At 37.4% G+C, this 17,436-nt stretch overlaps 1 protein-coding gene and 1 long non-coding RNA gene across 2 annotated transcripts; one reads left to right on the top strand and one right to left on the bottom strand.

The window, feature by feature from the left end:
- Positions 1-319: 319 nt before the first annotated feature.
- LOC101847446 (ras-related protein Rab-1A) lies at positions 320-17,342 on the bottom strand. The gene is made up of 7 exons (XM_005106874.3): positions 17,157-17,342; positions 6,626-6,698; positions 6,158-6,205; positions 5,674-5,721; positions 5,010-5,105; positions 4,473-4,604; positions 320-3,821 (listed from the first exon to the last, which is right to left on the bottom strand). The coding sequence occupies exons 1-7, from the start codon at positions 17,177-17,179 to the stop codon at positions 3,624-3,626; spliced, it is 618 nt and encodes a 205-aa protein (XP_005106931.1). The 5' UTR covers positions 17,180-17,342; the 3' UTR covers positions 320-3,623.
- Positions 13,985-15,560, top strand: LOC106012915. Its single transcript, XR_001185192.2, has 2 exons — positions 13,985-14,249; positions 15,022-15,560. It is a non-coding gene; the product is annotated as an uncharacterized LOC106012915 (long non-coding RNA).
- Positions 17,343-17,436: the final 94 nt, after the last annotated feature.

Raw genomic sequence — 17,436 nt, forward strand, 5'->3', positions numbered from 1 at the left:
ACTGCATTTTCACTTTTATTACAAAAGTAAAACCAGCATGACTTCACAATCCTGTAGCAAAGCCTCCCTATACTGTGCTGAACGTGGCAATCAAGGGATCACTTAGTAGTCTGACACTAAATTACAATATTGCTGAATATTTGAGGTGTTACAAGAGAGTAACGAACACAGAAAAAAAAGAGCAGAGATGAAGACTACAGGTGTTTTGACAGGACAAAAAGGAAGAAACCGCACAAGAGCACTCCACATAAAAAGCATCCGCAAACACTGCCCAAATCACTCGTCACCGGGCAGCTTGAAGAAGACACAAAAACCCATGTTTATTTACAGTTATTTTATTTATGAATGATATTGTTACAGTGCAGCAAAAGTTTGCTTCTCTGAAGATGTACAGTCAGAACAAGTCGTATTCATTAGCCCGCACTCAGTTCAAGCACATTAGCACGAGTTGGTTGTACTTGAACACAAGCTTGAACCATCTTGGACAAGGGACATAAGACAAGGAGCCTGAGCATGCGCGCTGCTTCAGCCAGGACCCAATCCTCCTAGGCACCAGGCACCTTTTTTTCACAAGGAACAGTCATGTGAACCTTTGTGGCTGCACTGAGCTTTCTACAAACACCCCAAACATGTTCACATTTAACCACTGACGTAAGCATTTTCTCCAGAACTCGTTCATGGCCGCCCCTGGAAGGATTGTGTCCGGCCGGAGCAGCGCCCTGGCCTACGCGAGAGATGTTGGTGGTGTGACTGGATCAAGCTATACAGCCCACATTCAAACTTGTCATTCAAAATATCTTGGTAACGAACAGTACATACATGGAGGAATCCAATGGGAAAGAAGGGAGGTATGAATATGAAAAAGGAGGGGAGAGAAAAAAAAATCCCATGAAAAACAAAAACAAAACAAAAAACACAGAATCCAGTCATCACACTGAATGCAGCGAATACACAACTATTCCCTTGTGTGAAGAGTATTCTAGTCACAAAGCCTTCATTATCTGCTTTCACAGAGACGCGGGTCTATGGCGACTACAGCAATTGGAGAGACAAATTAGAGCCAGAAGATCTCAACACACTTGGGTGCATGGGAGCAAACAAAAAAAATCTTTAAAAAAATTTCCACTGGCTCCTATTGGAAGCAAATCATCTCATTTTCTACAATGAGCAAGAGCAGCGTTATAATTTCAAGAATTACTCCACTTGGAGATTGTGCTGAGCACAACACAAATTTCAACTACCCCTTTGAAAACTGAAGGCAAAAAGTTATTAAAACAAAGAACAACAGTGACCTAAATAGATCTGAAAAGAGAGTATTTGTTGTTGGAAGGGAAAGCAGTCAAGACTTCCTTTGCAAAACAAAACGGATAATGATCTATCATTCTCAAAATTTCATACAGGATTAAAGAAAAAAAAATTATATTAAAAAAAAAAAAAAAAAAAAAACAACCCTCAGAGGAGGGGAAAAAAAGCTTTGTGGAGTCCCAACCAATTGCCAGCATCAAGGGGACAAGTTTATTCCACAGGGTGGTACACACTACATAGCCTTTACCGATGACGCAGAAAAACCAACAAACGAACAATTTCAGGACACGGAAAGATGCCCAATAACCAAAAGCAATTGGAATGTCTTGGCACTCTTTCATTTTCCTGTAATAGAAGTCCGCCACACAACTCTATAGCTTACTTATAGGGTGATACACTTTTCAGCATGGACAAAAAAATGATGAAATCTTCCTCACACAGAACACATGATGATATGATCAAACATTCTAGACTCAGTCTTGGGGGGCAGAAAAAGAAAAAAATGACACGGAACCAACAAATGAGTATAAACATGCATCAAAGAAAGAGCAGACTGATTTCTCAATATTAAAAAAAACCCACACAAACAAAACCCCACAATTTCACTTCTCCATTCATGAGGCACACAGTATGATAAGCCAATCACATTTGCTCTGTTCAAGAAGTGTGCCAGTGTGAGCATGTCTGGGTAGTGGGATCACAGCACAAACTTGAACTATTCTGAATCAGGCAGAAACATATTTATGCTTTGGGAGACTATATATCCGAGATTAACACCAACGGATGGAAAAAAAAAAAAAAAAAAAAAAAGCCAAAAATGCGAAAAACCCAAAGACCCAAATTTCAAAGGCATGAAAATGTTTTCTGAAGAGTATCCTTAAAAAAAATAAATTAATCCCTTTTTGACTTCCCATAGAATATCACAAGTTTATACATCAGGGATGGATGACCACAGTGCTCATCCATCATACATTTTTTCTCAGCACACAATAAACACTCAAAAAAGAAAAAGAAAGAAAAGAAGAAGTAGAAGACAGAAAAAAAGAAAGGAAGAAGAAGAAACAAAGAAAGAAGGTACCACCGACTAGGGCCAAACCACCTTGTGAAAAAGCATCAAACTTTTTTTTTAGACTGAAATAAATACATGTTATATATACCACAGTAAGTCACAATGTATGGCAGGCCACCAAAAGTCAGCATCCAGAGACCAGTTCCTTTTCTCTGAATTCAACGCATCACAACAATCTGCACTTCCCTAAGACAACGCACAGAACAATGGAGGAAAAAAACAAAAAAACAACTTCCCACAGAACATGGAAATGTACACTTGTCCAAGATTAATTGTTCCCGGATTTTCAATGAGAGCAGCAAAAGTAGAATCAAGACAACATTCATCACATTCAGCCACTTGCACCGATGTTGTACTTATTTAACTCCAAAAAGTTCACTTCCAAGGTCAGCTTTAGCCAAACCACAAAGCATCTGGCTGTTCCTCTGCCGACCTGTGCTAAAGGAAGCCCCCATATTACTATCAAATCGCCTGTTAAACCCAAGCACTAGGTTTATTGGAAAAAAAAAAAAAATAAATACAAAGGGGAAAAAAAACCTTGAGATTTTTTTTCAAAAATGAAGATACAGAAAATATACTGTAAAGGCTGCCCCCAATACAAAACCCAAATCGAAAGGTGAACAATCTTCAATGGGTCAAAAAGTGGTAAAAAGCAGTGGGCGTGGATAAAAATCTCAGAACTTTTGGATATGACAAGAAGACAAAAAAGAAAGAACGAAAACGAGATGATCTAAAGACTTCACACAAACACAAGCAATGGAGGGCTTCTGCTCAAAATTATTTCCCTTGAGAGCGCATACTGCGTAAAACCTGCCCATCTAATTCCTGGGGGGGGAGGAGGAGGAGGAGAGGAGAAATCTTTAAGTAGTCGTAAAGCACTGAACTAAACATTTTAAGGCAGAAATGAAGATAAGATATAAGAGTACGGGGAAACAAAGCTACAGCTGGGAGAGAAACACATGGGAGAGATAATTGCACTTTAAGGAAAGCAAAATAATACTTTGCTCGCACTAAACAATTTTCTTTGAACAGTTTAGCACTGTTATCATGAACAGTAGACTAAAAGGTAGGACAGGTTTCACTCCACTAACTCTTTGTCAGAGCCTAGTTGGGTTTCTTCCAAGAGTGACAATGAACACATACCTCGATGCCCACCAAAAACAAATACAAATACCCACTGAAGTCATTTACGCGAGGGAGGTCTTTAAAAAAAAAAGGAAAAAAAAAAAAAAAAAAAAAAGTATCAACATTAACAGCAGCCACCTTTGTTTGCGTTGACGGGAGTGCTAGAGTTGATCTTCACACTAGGTTTATTATCTGACGCAGTGGTGACTGGGCCCATTCTGTTCTTGATCTCTGCAGCCATGGTCATGAAGGCCTGCTCTACATTCGTAGCATTCTTTGCACTAGTTTCCAAGAAGGGTATACCCAACTGGTCAGCATACTCCTGGGGAACAACAGCAAGCAAAACAAATATTTAGATCAAATGGAAAGACAAAACGCTCATATCATTAAATAACCAGTCACATTAACATTGACAAACTGTCAGCTAAGAGATAACTGTCACCTACATCTTTAACCTTTCATTCTTACACCTCAGGTGCTTATTGAGAAGAAATTCAATGACAAGAGACGGGCATTTATGTATTACCAACTCGCTTATTACACTATCTCGCATTCACAACAACTGCATCAATAATACTAATACAAAACACAGGTTTTTCCATAATTAAAAAAAATAGAGTGAGAGAGAGAGGATAATAAAGAACAAGCACCCTGAACATCAGTATTTTTTTGCTAAATTCCACCTCAAGTGTCTGCTCCGCACACTCTCCGAGCACTGAAACACCCCGAGCTGCTCGGAAGGTTCCGTGGCAACTGGTCACTCTCAGACTTTCAGGTCTTTCCTTCCACAATAAACAAAATCTCATTCAACTAGATATTTAACCACGAGAAGCAGTTATCATTTTGTAAAAAACTGATAATACATTGTAACAGCAGATCTAGAAGTTTTGACAAACAAAACCGTTTCAAGACATGCAACTAGCGCAATGGTAAGAAGCCATTCTAAAAATTCCTTCCATCTCGATGTGCTCACCTTTGCTGTGGTGAAATCCACAACTTTCTTTGTAGTCAAGTCACTCTTGTTGCCCACCAACAATTTGTTGACGTTTTCACTGGCATATCTGTCAATCTCCTGCAGCCACTGTTTCACATTGTTGAAAGACTCCTGCAATTGCATAATCACAAAACCTCTTTAAGGCAAACTGAAAGGAGTGAAAAATTACAGCCACAAGGACAATATCTAGCTATCTAAAGTTACACCCCCCCCCCCCCCATATTTCTCCTTTAATACCCAAAATAGGGAAAATGAACTTTTCTCCTTGTTGTCATATAATATAGTTGAACCTGTCTAAGATCGACCAACCATTGCCGCTGAGGAGAAAACAATTCCACAAACATACATTGACTGTTCAACTCTGAACAGTCCATACATGCATCTTTTATTTTAAAACGAGGAAAACAAAAGGAAAATAAAACATCTGAGAAAATTTTGCATGACATTCTCATAATTATCAAGACACCACAAAGCTTAAAACGTCCAATTTCCTGTGGTGAAACATGGGAGCCTTACCTGGTCTGTGACATCATAAACGACAATAATGCCATGAGCACCTCTGTAATAACTAGATGTGATTGTTCTGAATCTTTCTTGGCCTGCCGTGTCCCACTGAAACACGACAAAAAGAAGCACATGTCAGTTTAATCTGGAATCAAGACAATCTATAAAACTCTTCTTTTAAAACCATTTGCCGTGACCTTTTTGATATAAGAGACATGCTGCGCTATACTTTTGTAAATATGATCATGGTAAATGGAAATGGAAAAGACTTGACAACTTATGTGTTAATGTGAGACTGTCACTAAATAGCAAACTCATTCTCTTTGTTCTCAATTCTCAATGATTACCCTTCCCTTCAAAAGATCCACTACACCAAAAGCAAAAAAAGGCCTGTACAGGGCTGAGTATGGGACAATAATTTTAAAAACGCACAATCCCCTTTTTTCAACCTGTTTATGATAATTACTACGGGTGAATTCCGACAAATACTATGTGAAACAGAAATGTGATGACATTTTACGCACCGACATGATTTCATCTAAAACACATATGCCTGCTACTATTCTTTGAGCATTATTTATTTTACTGGTTTTTGAAAAAAAAAGCAATGTATGTTATGCAGCTAATGAAATGGAAAAAATGTTTGCTTTACAACAAAAACTTAAAACCCACTTACAATCTGAAGTTTTATCGTTTTTCCATCCAGCTCTATCGTCCGGATTTTCTGCAATAAAAAAACAAACAAACAAAATGGTGAATACACAGAAAGTAGACAAATTACCATAGATGAACAAATAAATCAACCAAAGGGCAGAACACCCTTTCCCCATCCCAATACCCCCCCCCCCCCAAACAACAACAAAATCGAGGAGTTAGAAGACAACATAAAAAACCTCTGCTACTTTTATTGAATTAACCAAGGTACTCAAAAGCATAATATTCAGCATTAAGAGTTAATACGCCACTTGACATTGCAAGACCAAAGGGATGATGAACAACTACAACGCTGACACTGCTTGAATAAAATAGAGTCAGTGAAGTAAGACCTGTCAACAACGTCCTCCAATCAGCAAGAAATACACACATATAAAAATAAAAATATAAATATTTTTAAGTTAACACAAGCAAAATAACATTAAACAAAAAGAAACAAAACTCACGAAATCGACACCAATCGTACTGATGTAGCTTTCTGTGTACGTGTCATCCTGTTGGAAAAAGAGAAGAGTAAGTAAAAACCAATGTACAGTAGTTGTAGAAAACATTATTCCTCATTAATGATTAAGACATGTCTTCAACACCCCCCCCAAGAATAATCATATTTTGTTGAAGTAGACCCTACTGAATAAAGATTATAGGCATTTCAAAAACATAATCTCAACCATTGTATTTATTCAACGAATAGGATCAAAATTGTTGCAAAGACATTGGGTACTATACCATAACAGTCAACAAACTGATAAAAAGCAGATCAAACAAGTCATTCCATTAATTGAAATCAATATTTTCGCACATTTCTGCACATACCCTTTTGTGTATTATGTATCCCACTCTAACAATAGCTTTGCAAGTGAATTTCCCTGAAGACAAAGTGCTATGATGCATTATAAACAATTCACTAAACTTACCGCAAATCGCAAAAGCAAACATGACTTTCCAACACCTGAATCGCCAATTAGCAAGAGCTTGAACAAATAATCACTGTGAAATAAGAAAAGAAAAAAAAATTGTTTATGGAACTACAATTCAATGTCGGTTCATTAAAATGCTTTAAGGGGATCCGCGGGTCTCGATCCCCTAGAAAATCGGGTATTTGCAACAAAAAAAATGGAACTTCGAGTATTTGGATATTCTTACAGAAAAATATGTCAAGAATCCGTTTGTGAAGGTCCCAAAACCTAAGGAGACCTCTAATATATATAAAAATGTATTTGAAAGCGGTAAGGGGGGCAAAAAAATTCAAACAAAACGTCAAGACATGCTAAACTTTACCCCTTGACAACAACACTTTCCGTGGCTGCAAGGTAATCAAGTTTGGTATCGTTGGAAAGGCCGTGATAAGAGCTATTCGATTATTGCACTTTCGTTTTCGTACGGAACTACTCTGGGGACCCATTTAGGTATGTTTGAAGACCCCGTACCAAATACCGGTTGGCCCCTTCCGTCACGTGACCGGACTGTGAATTTTAATTCGCCGAGCCGGTAGCAACGAAGGGGATTCCCCTCGCAGGCCATTGTTTACTGCGTGCCGCAAGACAGAACGTGAACGTTTTCGCTGCATTTCAAAGAGTTGTCTATCGTGTTGCCGATTTCAACGCTAATAAATCTAGTTTACAGGCTGAATAATTATTGTTATCATCTCCATTTGCAATTCTGTGTAGTATTTCGGCCCGACAAGGCCTACCGAACACATGCTCCTTCTTATTCGTCTTCTCTCGTCTGTCTATCTGATCGTGATTCGATTCGATGTCTTCTTAGTCTTAGTCGTTTTGAGTGAGCTAATCCAGGATCTAAACTGTTGAGATTATACGTATAATACATAATAGCCTTCACTACTTTCCATGATTATGTGGCTGGGGTATTCAAAGTATAGATCTACAGATCTACGTTGCACACGATCGACAAAGTTATAGGAATCTAGATCTAGGATACATTTGTTTTGATGGCTTCCATAGCCTCTCCGGTTGTTCGCAGTGAACAAGTCTGTTTAGCGTAGATATAGCAATAGGAATCTCTAAGGCCTAGTGTTATTAAAAATTTTTTAAAAACTTTTTTATTATTGGGTTTTTAAAAATCGGAGACCAGTGTTCCCAAAGCCAGTTAACCCCTTCAAGCAAGATTGAAAGAAGCGACTGCAGAAATATATACATAGGATAAAACAAATTGAGAAAATATACAGATCTAGATCTAGATAGTATCATGTAGTGCCAGCTTACAGTGTGCCTTTCTTGGTTGCATAGTCTTAGATTCCACCATTGCAAAACCAAAACACATGGGAAGAAAATGAAGGGGAGGTAGCAGCTTTTTTTTTTTTGGGCTCGACGAAGTCTCGACTCTTCTAATTCTAAGAAAGGCAGTCATCTGCCAAATCATTTAAAGATTTCTTAATGTGGAAAAGAGTAACAACAAACTCAATTTACCTAAACAATTCAGTATGGCAACATTAACATATAAATTTAGACAGGCATGTCAGCATGCAAAATTTTTATTCGCGTTTTTCCCGGAATAACTTTTCTGCCAAATCTGCTGCACTATTTTGATTAGATCTCAGAAAGTTATAATCAGAGTTGGTTGAAATTTTCACACAAGCCCTTGAATGTCCTATTACCGTACATAGATATTTTTAGCTTCTTCTCCCATTTAAGAACAGAAACTGAAAGACAAATGAGAGTTTACGTTCTTGGGGCGGAGATTAAATTGTGAGAGGACAGTTGGGGGGGGGGGGCGGCCGGGGGCATGGAATTGATGTAAAAACTTGTCAAAAAAGCTTTTTAAATAGCCTGTGCTGTGTAAACGTGATGTATGTTGCTGAATAATGTTGGATTTTAGTGAAAACTGAGATGTTTGTGATTGCACAATGTTTCGAAAACTTTGTTTGCGTTTTTCTCGAAATTGCATTTTCGGCTAACTGGTAACTTTATAGAAAGTGTATCTCAATAACTAACAGTCAGATTTCATTGAAATTTTCACACATTATTCCCAAGATAAGTGCCCTCCTCCTTACAAGAGCACTTTTCCTGAACATTGATTCTGTTTTGAGTTATTTGTCATTTTTGCATTTCAGCATCGCCTAATATGGAATTCTGAACATTGGTCAAAGTGAGGGTAAAATTTGGAAAATGTATGATAGATATTTGAAATCTGATTCTGTGAGGAGGAGAAGCCAGCAATATATAACATATATACCAAGTATGAAGCTTCTATCTTTATTGGTTTTGTAGAAACACTGTTTATAAAACATAAAGAAATTTTGCTGAATCAGCGCCATTTTTTGCCGCCACAAGAACAAAAAAAAATAAAATATGAATTTTGTATTTCACAAAACCTCTTTTTAAAAGTGTACGTATCCATTAATGCATACAAAGTGGCTACAAAATGGTTGGAACTGAGTTTTGGCATTTTCATTAGCCACCTCCCCTTAACATCCTGGAAGGTGGAAACATGAAAACAGCACCAACATAATAAGCATAGAATGATAACATAGACACAAACTTACTATTCTGATGTTTTGAAGTCATAAAACTGAAGCCATTTTTCTGGTGTACAATTCCCACAGCAATTTGACATAGTGAAACTGAGGTTAAAACTAAAAACTGATGCAAAGTGTAAATTCACCAAAATACTTTAACAAATAGAAACAAACTTTTCACCAGTTCTAATCCGAACCTTTACTCTCGAAGCACGGACTTGGAATAAAGGGCAGAGGCAATACAGGTTACACATTAGTCATCTTACCAAAAGGGCACTGAACCATGCGCAAAAGATTATAAACATTTGGTGAGGTTGGATATGCCAGCATGGAGGGAGGGATCTCAGCTATATTTAGTGCCTTACCCCCCAACAATATCAAAACAGTGTGCTATATTTAGTTTCACAAATTCCCTTAACAGCAGGGATACATTTTTTGGGGCGTTTATTTTAGTTTGTTTTGAGAAAACAAAAATGCACATAGACAAAATAATGTCATACAGTGTGCTAAAAAAGAGTGACACCAACCGTGAAACAAGTGAGACCTTCAAATGATCTCCTTCAACCATAATAAAATGGCGAATTCAGGAGTTACTATCAACTGACAAAGGAGATTTTTCAGATGTGAATTAAGAATTAACCCTTTCCAGTACAGTGCCTTTGTGTTCAACGTGACAAACCGGCGGATGAGAGACAGAGAAAGAGAGACAGCAAGCAAGCCTGCATGTGTGTGTTCAAGCTAGCAACAACAAGAAAACATTCTATCCATTGTTTTATGCTTCTAGTATGTTGAGATGAAAATCAATCGTTAAATCTTCTAGAATCTCCCTGTTCAATCACAAGAGTGGAAATGCAAAAGATTTCCATGTAACCACACTTCAGTCTACTGAAAACCCAGCCAAACCGAAGAAAATCTGGATTTTGGTTTAAGTGAACTCCACTGATTATCTGCATGTCAACATAAATGCTGGTTATACATCCCTTTGCAGTTGAAAATTCTACATGAGTAGCGAGTCACGTCTCCACCTGGGCAAAACTAAAATTTCCACACCTAACGTGAAATACTGCCTTAATCCCACATGTATTGACTAAACCTCTTTTCAAGCATATCACGAAAGTAAAAAAAGAACCAAACTGAAGGGAGGCAAGTAGCACTTGGCACTTTACTACCTCCATGTCTACCGCCCAGAAAACATTTTCTCATGCATACTGCCTGCTCACTACTTTCGTCATCATTGATACTGATGGGTAACTGATGAGAATAAATACTGGCTTCTTTCTCCATTTATTTCTCAGTCTCATTTCATTGTCATTTTACTTGGTTAAGTTGGCAATGTCACCATCAAAACTGACAAAAATCATAATTCTGTTCTCTAAAAATTGTTAGATAATTCTATGCATGATTACTAGATCTAGTCTAAAAGTAACTTCAAACAAAACCCCCCCCAAAAAAACGGGAATACTCAATTTCGCCTCGTTATTAACAACATAACTGTCTTTCAACTACTAGAAGTTTTGATGTACAATGAAAATTGACAAACTTAAAATCTAGTAAATTTTTTTTCAAGTGTTTGCAAATGTTCTATGGCCATTCAGATAATTCTGAGAAAGACGTCTCCATTATTCTAGTAAAGTTTTAATTACAAAAATTACATACTAGCTTTCATAATCACAACTGTCTAATATTGGTTTATTATCTGCAATATCTTTGGGGGGGGGGGGGGGGAGAAATCAAGAAAAACTAGAAAAACTTGCGGCCTATGTTTCACCCCCCCCCCCCATATTTTCAGCAAATAACTTAGACCGACACCACCCCCCACTTGCAGAAAAAACTGAACTAACATGATTAAAACCCCATTTCAGTGAAAGAGAATTATTGTTTTGTTTTCACTTACAAAAAGGCTGTTCTTTATCTTTCATGATTGTTTTGAGTTAAAAATTTTTCAAAGGCCAGATAGCAAGCCCCGAATCATGTATGCAACAGTGATTCTATCATTTTAAATGAGACATCAGGGAAGAAAAAATCATTTGCCTAACCGTAGAGCAAGGATAGCAACAGTTAAGATTGCAGTGTAGGCTTAATGATTAGGTGTTTCACCCTCGTTCAGAGAAGACACGAAAACCAAAACATGTTCCGATTCTCCTGCGGTGATAGTTTTTTTAAAGAGAACACACATGTATTTCTGTCTTTCTGCTGGGTCATTGCATACCTCTCAAACCAGGTTGATCCTGATCAATGACAGGCAGGGCCAAGTCGAACCCCCCCCCCCCCCCCCATGATCTAAATTGTGTTGACGCCGATGTAAACATGTACAATTATTACACATAGATGATAGTGCATTATTTATGTAATGGTACAGTAGAAAAACGTCACGTTTTACACCCATTTTCAAAATATTGTTATTGTGGTGTTGTGTATAATATGCTTATGTTTGCTAATTAGTTGATTAATTATGCATATACATAAAAACTGTGCTCATGAATGCGTAAGGCTTAAAAAGTTATGGTACAGTGCCAAGTTCCATTGCTGTAAGTTGATTTAGTACAAAGTTTTTATATATATTCTTTTCTGTTCAAAAGGACTAAAATACCATAGTAATCAGCCCATACCATTTACTTATATATATATATATATATCATATCTAACGCACAATATAAATCCCGCCCCCCCAAAAAAAATAAAGGGCTATATTGTAAAAATTAAGGCAGAAAAAAATTAATTAAAAAGTTGTTTATTACATGATTTTAAAAAAACAAACACAACAAAAACAAAAACAAACAAAACAAAAAACAACAACTGCCCACACATCCATGTCCATCACACGTACCAATCAGCACTGCACAATAATAATTCTGAAAAGATCATCTGGATTTGATACTGATTAATAACTCCCCCAAAAAATCATTACCCTGTCTTGTACAAAAAAAAACCATTAAAAAAAAAAAAACTTGTTATTGATAAGTCATCTTAACCTGGAACCTCTGGTAAAAAGTTTTTTTAAAACCACAACAAAACAAACCAGCCCAGTTCCAACTATGTTAAAATATTTCTTAAAGCTATTTCAGTTGGTCCACTGGCTTGGGATGACTTTGAAAGGTTGTTGTAAGACCCAATTGATCGTTTAATTAGGACAACTTTCAATAAACCATCATAATAAATGCGACTGAATGGCTTTTAAAACACGAAGACTATTATTTCAATTATCCAGCCCATTGTGTGCAATGAACTTTCAAAATGCTTTTATAAAGATGCGGGAAGGACTTTCATAACGAGTGACCACCCTAACAAACACAATAAAAAAGAGACCCAACCCTACCCCTCTATTCTACTCGGTCTCGTAGTGGTTGGAAGTCCTCCCAAAATGCGAATTAACTAGATCTACTCTTGTTATCCTCACGCAGAATAATTACTAGGCCTAAATTTAGTCAGTTTATTTTAATGAGGATTTAAGAGACAAAATCTCATAAAACTCTAGATTTGCTATGGGTCTATTGGGAGAAAAATTCAGTACAATCCATCCTGGGTACAACTAGTGAGAGCCATTATCTAACAGGGTGACATTTTGTTTTAAGTTCCAACTTATCTATTATGGCTTTTAAAAAATTCCCTTGATAAGACAAGCTGAGACTGATACAACCTGAACAAAGAAAATACCATTCCAACTTGTTTTCAATCTTACACTAACAGGATTTTTCACTCGAATAGGCAAGACTTTGACTATTTATACTATATATAGGAGGTCTAGGCCTAGTAAGCAGTAACACAAGTGTCTATTCGGGCACAGACATTATCCTTCTAAAGAACAACTTTCCCTCTCTAAAAAAAATGTGCGTTTTTTTTTTACCCATGCACCCGTCTCATGTACACGTTTTATATACCTTTTCCCTTGTTGTATTTTGCACGCTGAACACTAAAATGGTCTTCCTTTTTGCCGCAAATCAATAGTTATTGATGTTTGAAAATAGAACTAGGACCAGTGGCGTAGTAATATTTGACTCTTTAACAATATGGGGGGCTTCAGGGGGGCATGTCCCCCGGACCAAAAAAGAATATGGGTGGGTTTCAGAAGGGGGGTTTCAGGGGGGGCATGCCACATGCCGTTAAACTTAGAAATGATGCATCTTTCTGAATGGCTGCTTATTTTAGTAATGTGATGTCATCACTTCCTGGGATACCCAAACATGGAACGACGTGTTTTCGGTAACATTTCGGATTTTCTAGATCTAGATCTAGAATCTAGATCTAGATCTATTAGGCCTACCTGGACATGATGGAAGACCGCACGAAAATTGCCGTAAAGACGCAGGAGGACTAGATCTAGATCTAGATCTAGATATCTAAATTTAGATCTAGATCTAGATATCTAAATTTAGATCTACCCCCCCCCCCCCTCCTGCATTTTTAATCACTAATACATTTTTAAAAATAAACAACAACTTCAAAGTCAAAGCAACTCTACAAATTAGGCCTATAATTTATGGAACTGTTGGTCAGTCGGGAGGAGGAAAAGAGAAAAAAAAACCTGTCCGGGACCGGAATCGAACCGCTCCTAAAGTCATTGCTCGACATCAAACGCAGACGCGCTATCAAATCAGCTATCAGAAATTCCGAGAAATTTGTGTAGATTAAGCATAATATTCATGGACACTTCCATCTTTGGTGCCATGCGGTTGTCTATACTTAGAAGATGTAGTCACGTGATCGGAGGGGTATCCTGGTCTGACGTCAAACGGCGCTTTTTCGGTAGTTCCCACTCCGCATTTGTTATTCGCCGGTTTTGGCCCCAAGAGTAGGGGGGTTTCACCCCCTGACCTAATATAGGCACTTGGATATCGGCCCGCGCGGCCCGAGATTTTCGTTCACCTGCGGCCGCCGCGTTTTGTGTCAGAAATCGGGCCCCGTGAGGGGGGTACCTATTTGTTTTGTTTCGTTTATAGTGTTCTTTTCAATTTATGGATTACTTCCGCCTATCAAATTAAAGAGGAAAGAAAGGCGCGTATTATGGCGTTTTCCACTTCGGGATCGGTTGTGTGTGTTCGGAGTTACAAGGAGTTAAAAATAAGGTAAGTTCAAGCCTTTATATTTAAAGAGTATATCTTTTTTTTTTTAGGTACTCCTCACAGTCTTTTCTTCAACCTTTTATCTCTTTTATTTGTTAATTTCAATGTTGTACGTTGAGGCATAAGCGTGTGAGCCCTAATTTAAATAGGTCACTCTCCATGAATGGGCATGACCTATTATCGATCGCGCTGCTGAGCGTGAACCGGGAGGTCATGGCGGCCATTGCGGAAAGCGAACTTAACCCACGCTAACGTGTATTGTTGGCGTTTATTACCTCTTAAACGGCATTGAAGAATGTTTTATAGTAGAAGATATGATTCATTTTAAATTTTGGAATGTAATATGTATCACTGTTGTATAATTTTTATGAATTTGCACCATGTAACAATCAGTAAGGAGTCTTGGGTGGGGGGAGGGAAATGTAACAGCCTTGGCCTTGTTTTGTTTCTGTGTTACTGTCACTGTTAGACCATCCATTTCACGCAAGTTTTTACTTCTTTTGTGTGCTTATATTGTCTTTAAATATTTTTTCTTCTTAATTGTTTTTGTGTGCGCTTGTTATTTAAATATCTCTTTAAATTTTCATGTACTTTGTCCAGTTTGTTTTAAGATACATGTTTATTAGAAGATGTTTTTTCTCTTGTCTAGTCATCTACACTCTCCCTTTACTAGAGTTGTAGTGTGAAAATGTCAAATTTCCATCCACTGCTCACAAATGAATTTATTTACTTCATTGATGAATTCATTGCTTTGCTTTTTTTTTTCTTTCCACAGCCCCTGATCACAACCTGCCACTGTTCCATTGGATTTATTGACAGCTCACCAGAATAAATCCTGACTTTAATTAAAATCCAGAAATGCTTGCGGAGTTGGTCGAATTCACAGAAAAACTTGTTTGAACAAGTTGCAAAAAAATTGAGCACTTAAGAAAGCATTTGTTGCAGACAAGAAAAAAAAATTGACATTAATTTAACAATATCAAGTTGGCAGACTGGGTGAACTAAACAATTGCCAGAAATAAAGAAAGAATAAATAAGTATCGTGACACAATTGCGTGCTTCAAAAAACATGTCATATTTCACAACTAATTGTCTTTGAAGAAGTTGAACATTTAAATAAACACAATAAAAATATAATGAAAAACTTGCTGAACAAACTGAAGTAATAAAATTAGAAGAGACTATTGTTTAACTTACAGGGCAATCTCATGAGTTAAAGATGTAAAAGAGAAATCAAAGATAAAGACAGAGTAATTGATCATTTACATGACAAATTAAAACATGAAAGAAACATTCTAACAATAACATGCAAAATGAATTTAAAAAACAGTATTATCATGAATTAAGGTAGACTAAAAAACACTAGTTTGCAGCAGCTGTAGACACAAATGTTAACTTTAAAAACTTCTATGCTCATCTTATTTTAGGCGACCAGCTGTTTTGTTAAAATATATTATATTTTTTAATCAGTTTTTTGTTAATTCTACTGATATTTGATATGTAGATGTTCCAAAAGAAAGGCCTTAAAAAGACCTTCAAAATGATACCTCAATTATTGATGTAGCTTAATTTATAAGAAAGTTATGGCAAAATATATTGACCGCAGGACGATGCGGTCACGTTACACAACACAGTGTTACATAATATTACCCAATATTACCCACCACGACATATTTTAAAAATCTCGTCTGACTGTTATTTTGTCCTCAATATCACAAGGTTTCAGAAAATGTTTGGTTTTAGCATGTACGCAGCAGCATATTGAAGCAGCTTACATTTCCCTTATTGTCCTTGCTGTTTCGATCACAAAAATTGCCTTTTTTTACTATATAGATGTTATCCCCTCGAAAAGATCTTTAAAATGCAATATCTCAAAAACGGTTCAACATAGAGCAATAACTAAGGTAGCGTTGGAATCGTGTCACTGAGCTCTTTGCATTGGTATTGTTTTTAAAGCAATTTGAAAGCTTTGAAATTTTTATCCAAGTGCCTACCTAATAAAAACAAGGTGGGGGGTTTCAGGGGGGCATGCCCCCCTGAATTTTACCACAATTTAATGTTTTGCAGTTGTTAGGTTTGACATCTTAGCTTGCCGCGAATCAAACGTAGTAGTATATAGATCTAGATGTAGGTCAGGCTCTATCAAATAAGGGGGGTGGGAACTACCGAAAAAGCGCCCGTCAAACAAGATGGGCGCCTTACCTAAAAATAGTTTGCATCATTTCTACTTTTAATCGCATGTGGGCATGCCCCCCTGAATTTTACCATAATTTAATGTTTTGCAGTTGTTAGGTTTGATAACTTAGCTCACCGCGAATCAAGCATGTATAGATCTAGATCTAGATGTAGGTCAGGCTCAAATAAGGGGGGTGGGAACTACCAAAAAAGCACCGAATCTAGCTTCTATTCAACTGTCTCATAGTGGCAGTGGTCACTCGTTACGAAGTCCTCCCCATGGCCATGATTTAGTAGATCTAGAAATCTAATGCATGCCCAAAGGCAGAAAGCATTCTTAAATACAAATGCAATCACACCACAGTAATTTAGTTCTTGATAATCTATCCCAAACCCCTCCTCCTTCTCTAACACATCTCCAGTCCAGACCTCGGTCACTCCTACCACTGCCACTACCATTCTGAACTTGAATAAATAAACACTCACTACTCATCCACAACCAGACCAACTCGTCAACTTGCCTCACAAAAAGAGGGTGCTTGTAGCTTCGGGACTATTTGTATGGTCTTTGTACAAGACATCTCAAGACAAAAACCTAACCCTAACCAGGGTGTAACAGACGTGTGTGGACGGTGATCTTGTCACTTGTGAGCCTTCTCACTACGACACTAAGAAAACAGAGAACAACAATGCGTAACACTGGATTATTTCAGTAGTACTAAAACTTGTACTTACTAGTCTGGGTTCATTGTGGACATTTTTTGTTGGGCGATCCGAAAAATGTGTTTGATGACCAGAAGAGGAAAAGCAGATTTACGGCAGTGACCTGTTTACTAAAGCAGACATAAACTTCGCTACGCCTGCAAACAAGATGGCTTCCTCCTTCCGATTTTGCAATTTTCACTAGAGGGATGGGCGAATTGTATGGTGACGTCATGCTAAAAACGTGGCACTAAAAGAATCTAACTAAATGTCTACGAAAGAATTAAAAGCAAAAGTAGAGGGCAATTATCGA

This window comes from Aplysia californica, unplaced genomic scaffold (genome assembly GCF_000002075.1).
Source record: "Aplysia californica isolate F4 #8 unplaced genomic scaffold, AplCal3.0 scaffold00561, whole genome shotgun sequence".
Taxonomy (NCBI): Eukaryota; Metazoa; Mollusca; class Gastropoda; order Aplysiida; family Aplysiidae; genus Aplysia; species Aplysia californica.

Excerpts from the sequence above, each read along its gene's own strand:
- LOC101847446 (XM_005106874.3), bottom strand. The coding sequence starts at position 17,179 with ATGTCCACAATGAACCCAGACTA. Across the intron at positions 6,699-17,156 it reads TCCACAATGAACCCAGACTA|TGATTATTTGTTCAAGCTCT; the intron begins GTAAGTACAAGT and ends CTTATTTCACAG. Across the intron at positions 6,206-6,625 it reads GTTTGCTTTTGCGATTTGCG|GATGACACGTACACAGAAAG; the intron begins GTAAGTTTAGTG and ends TTTTTCCAACAG.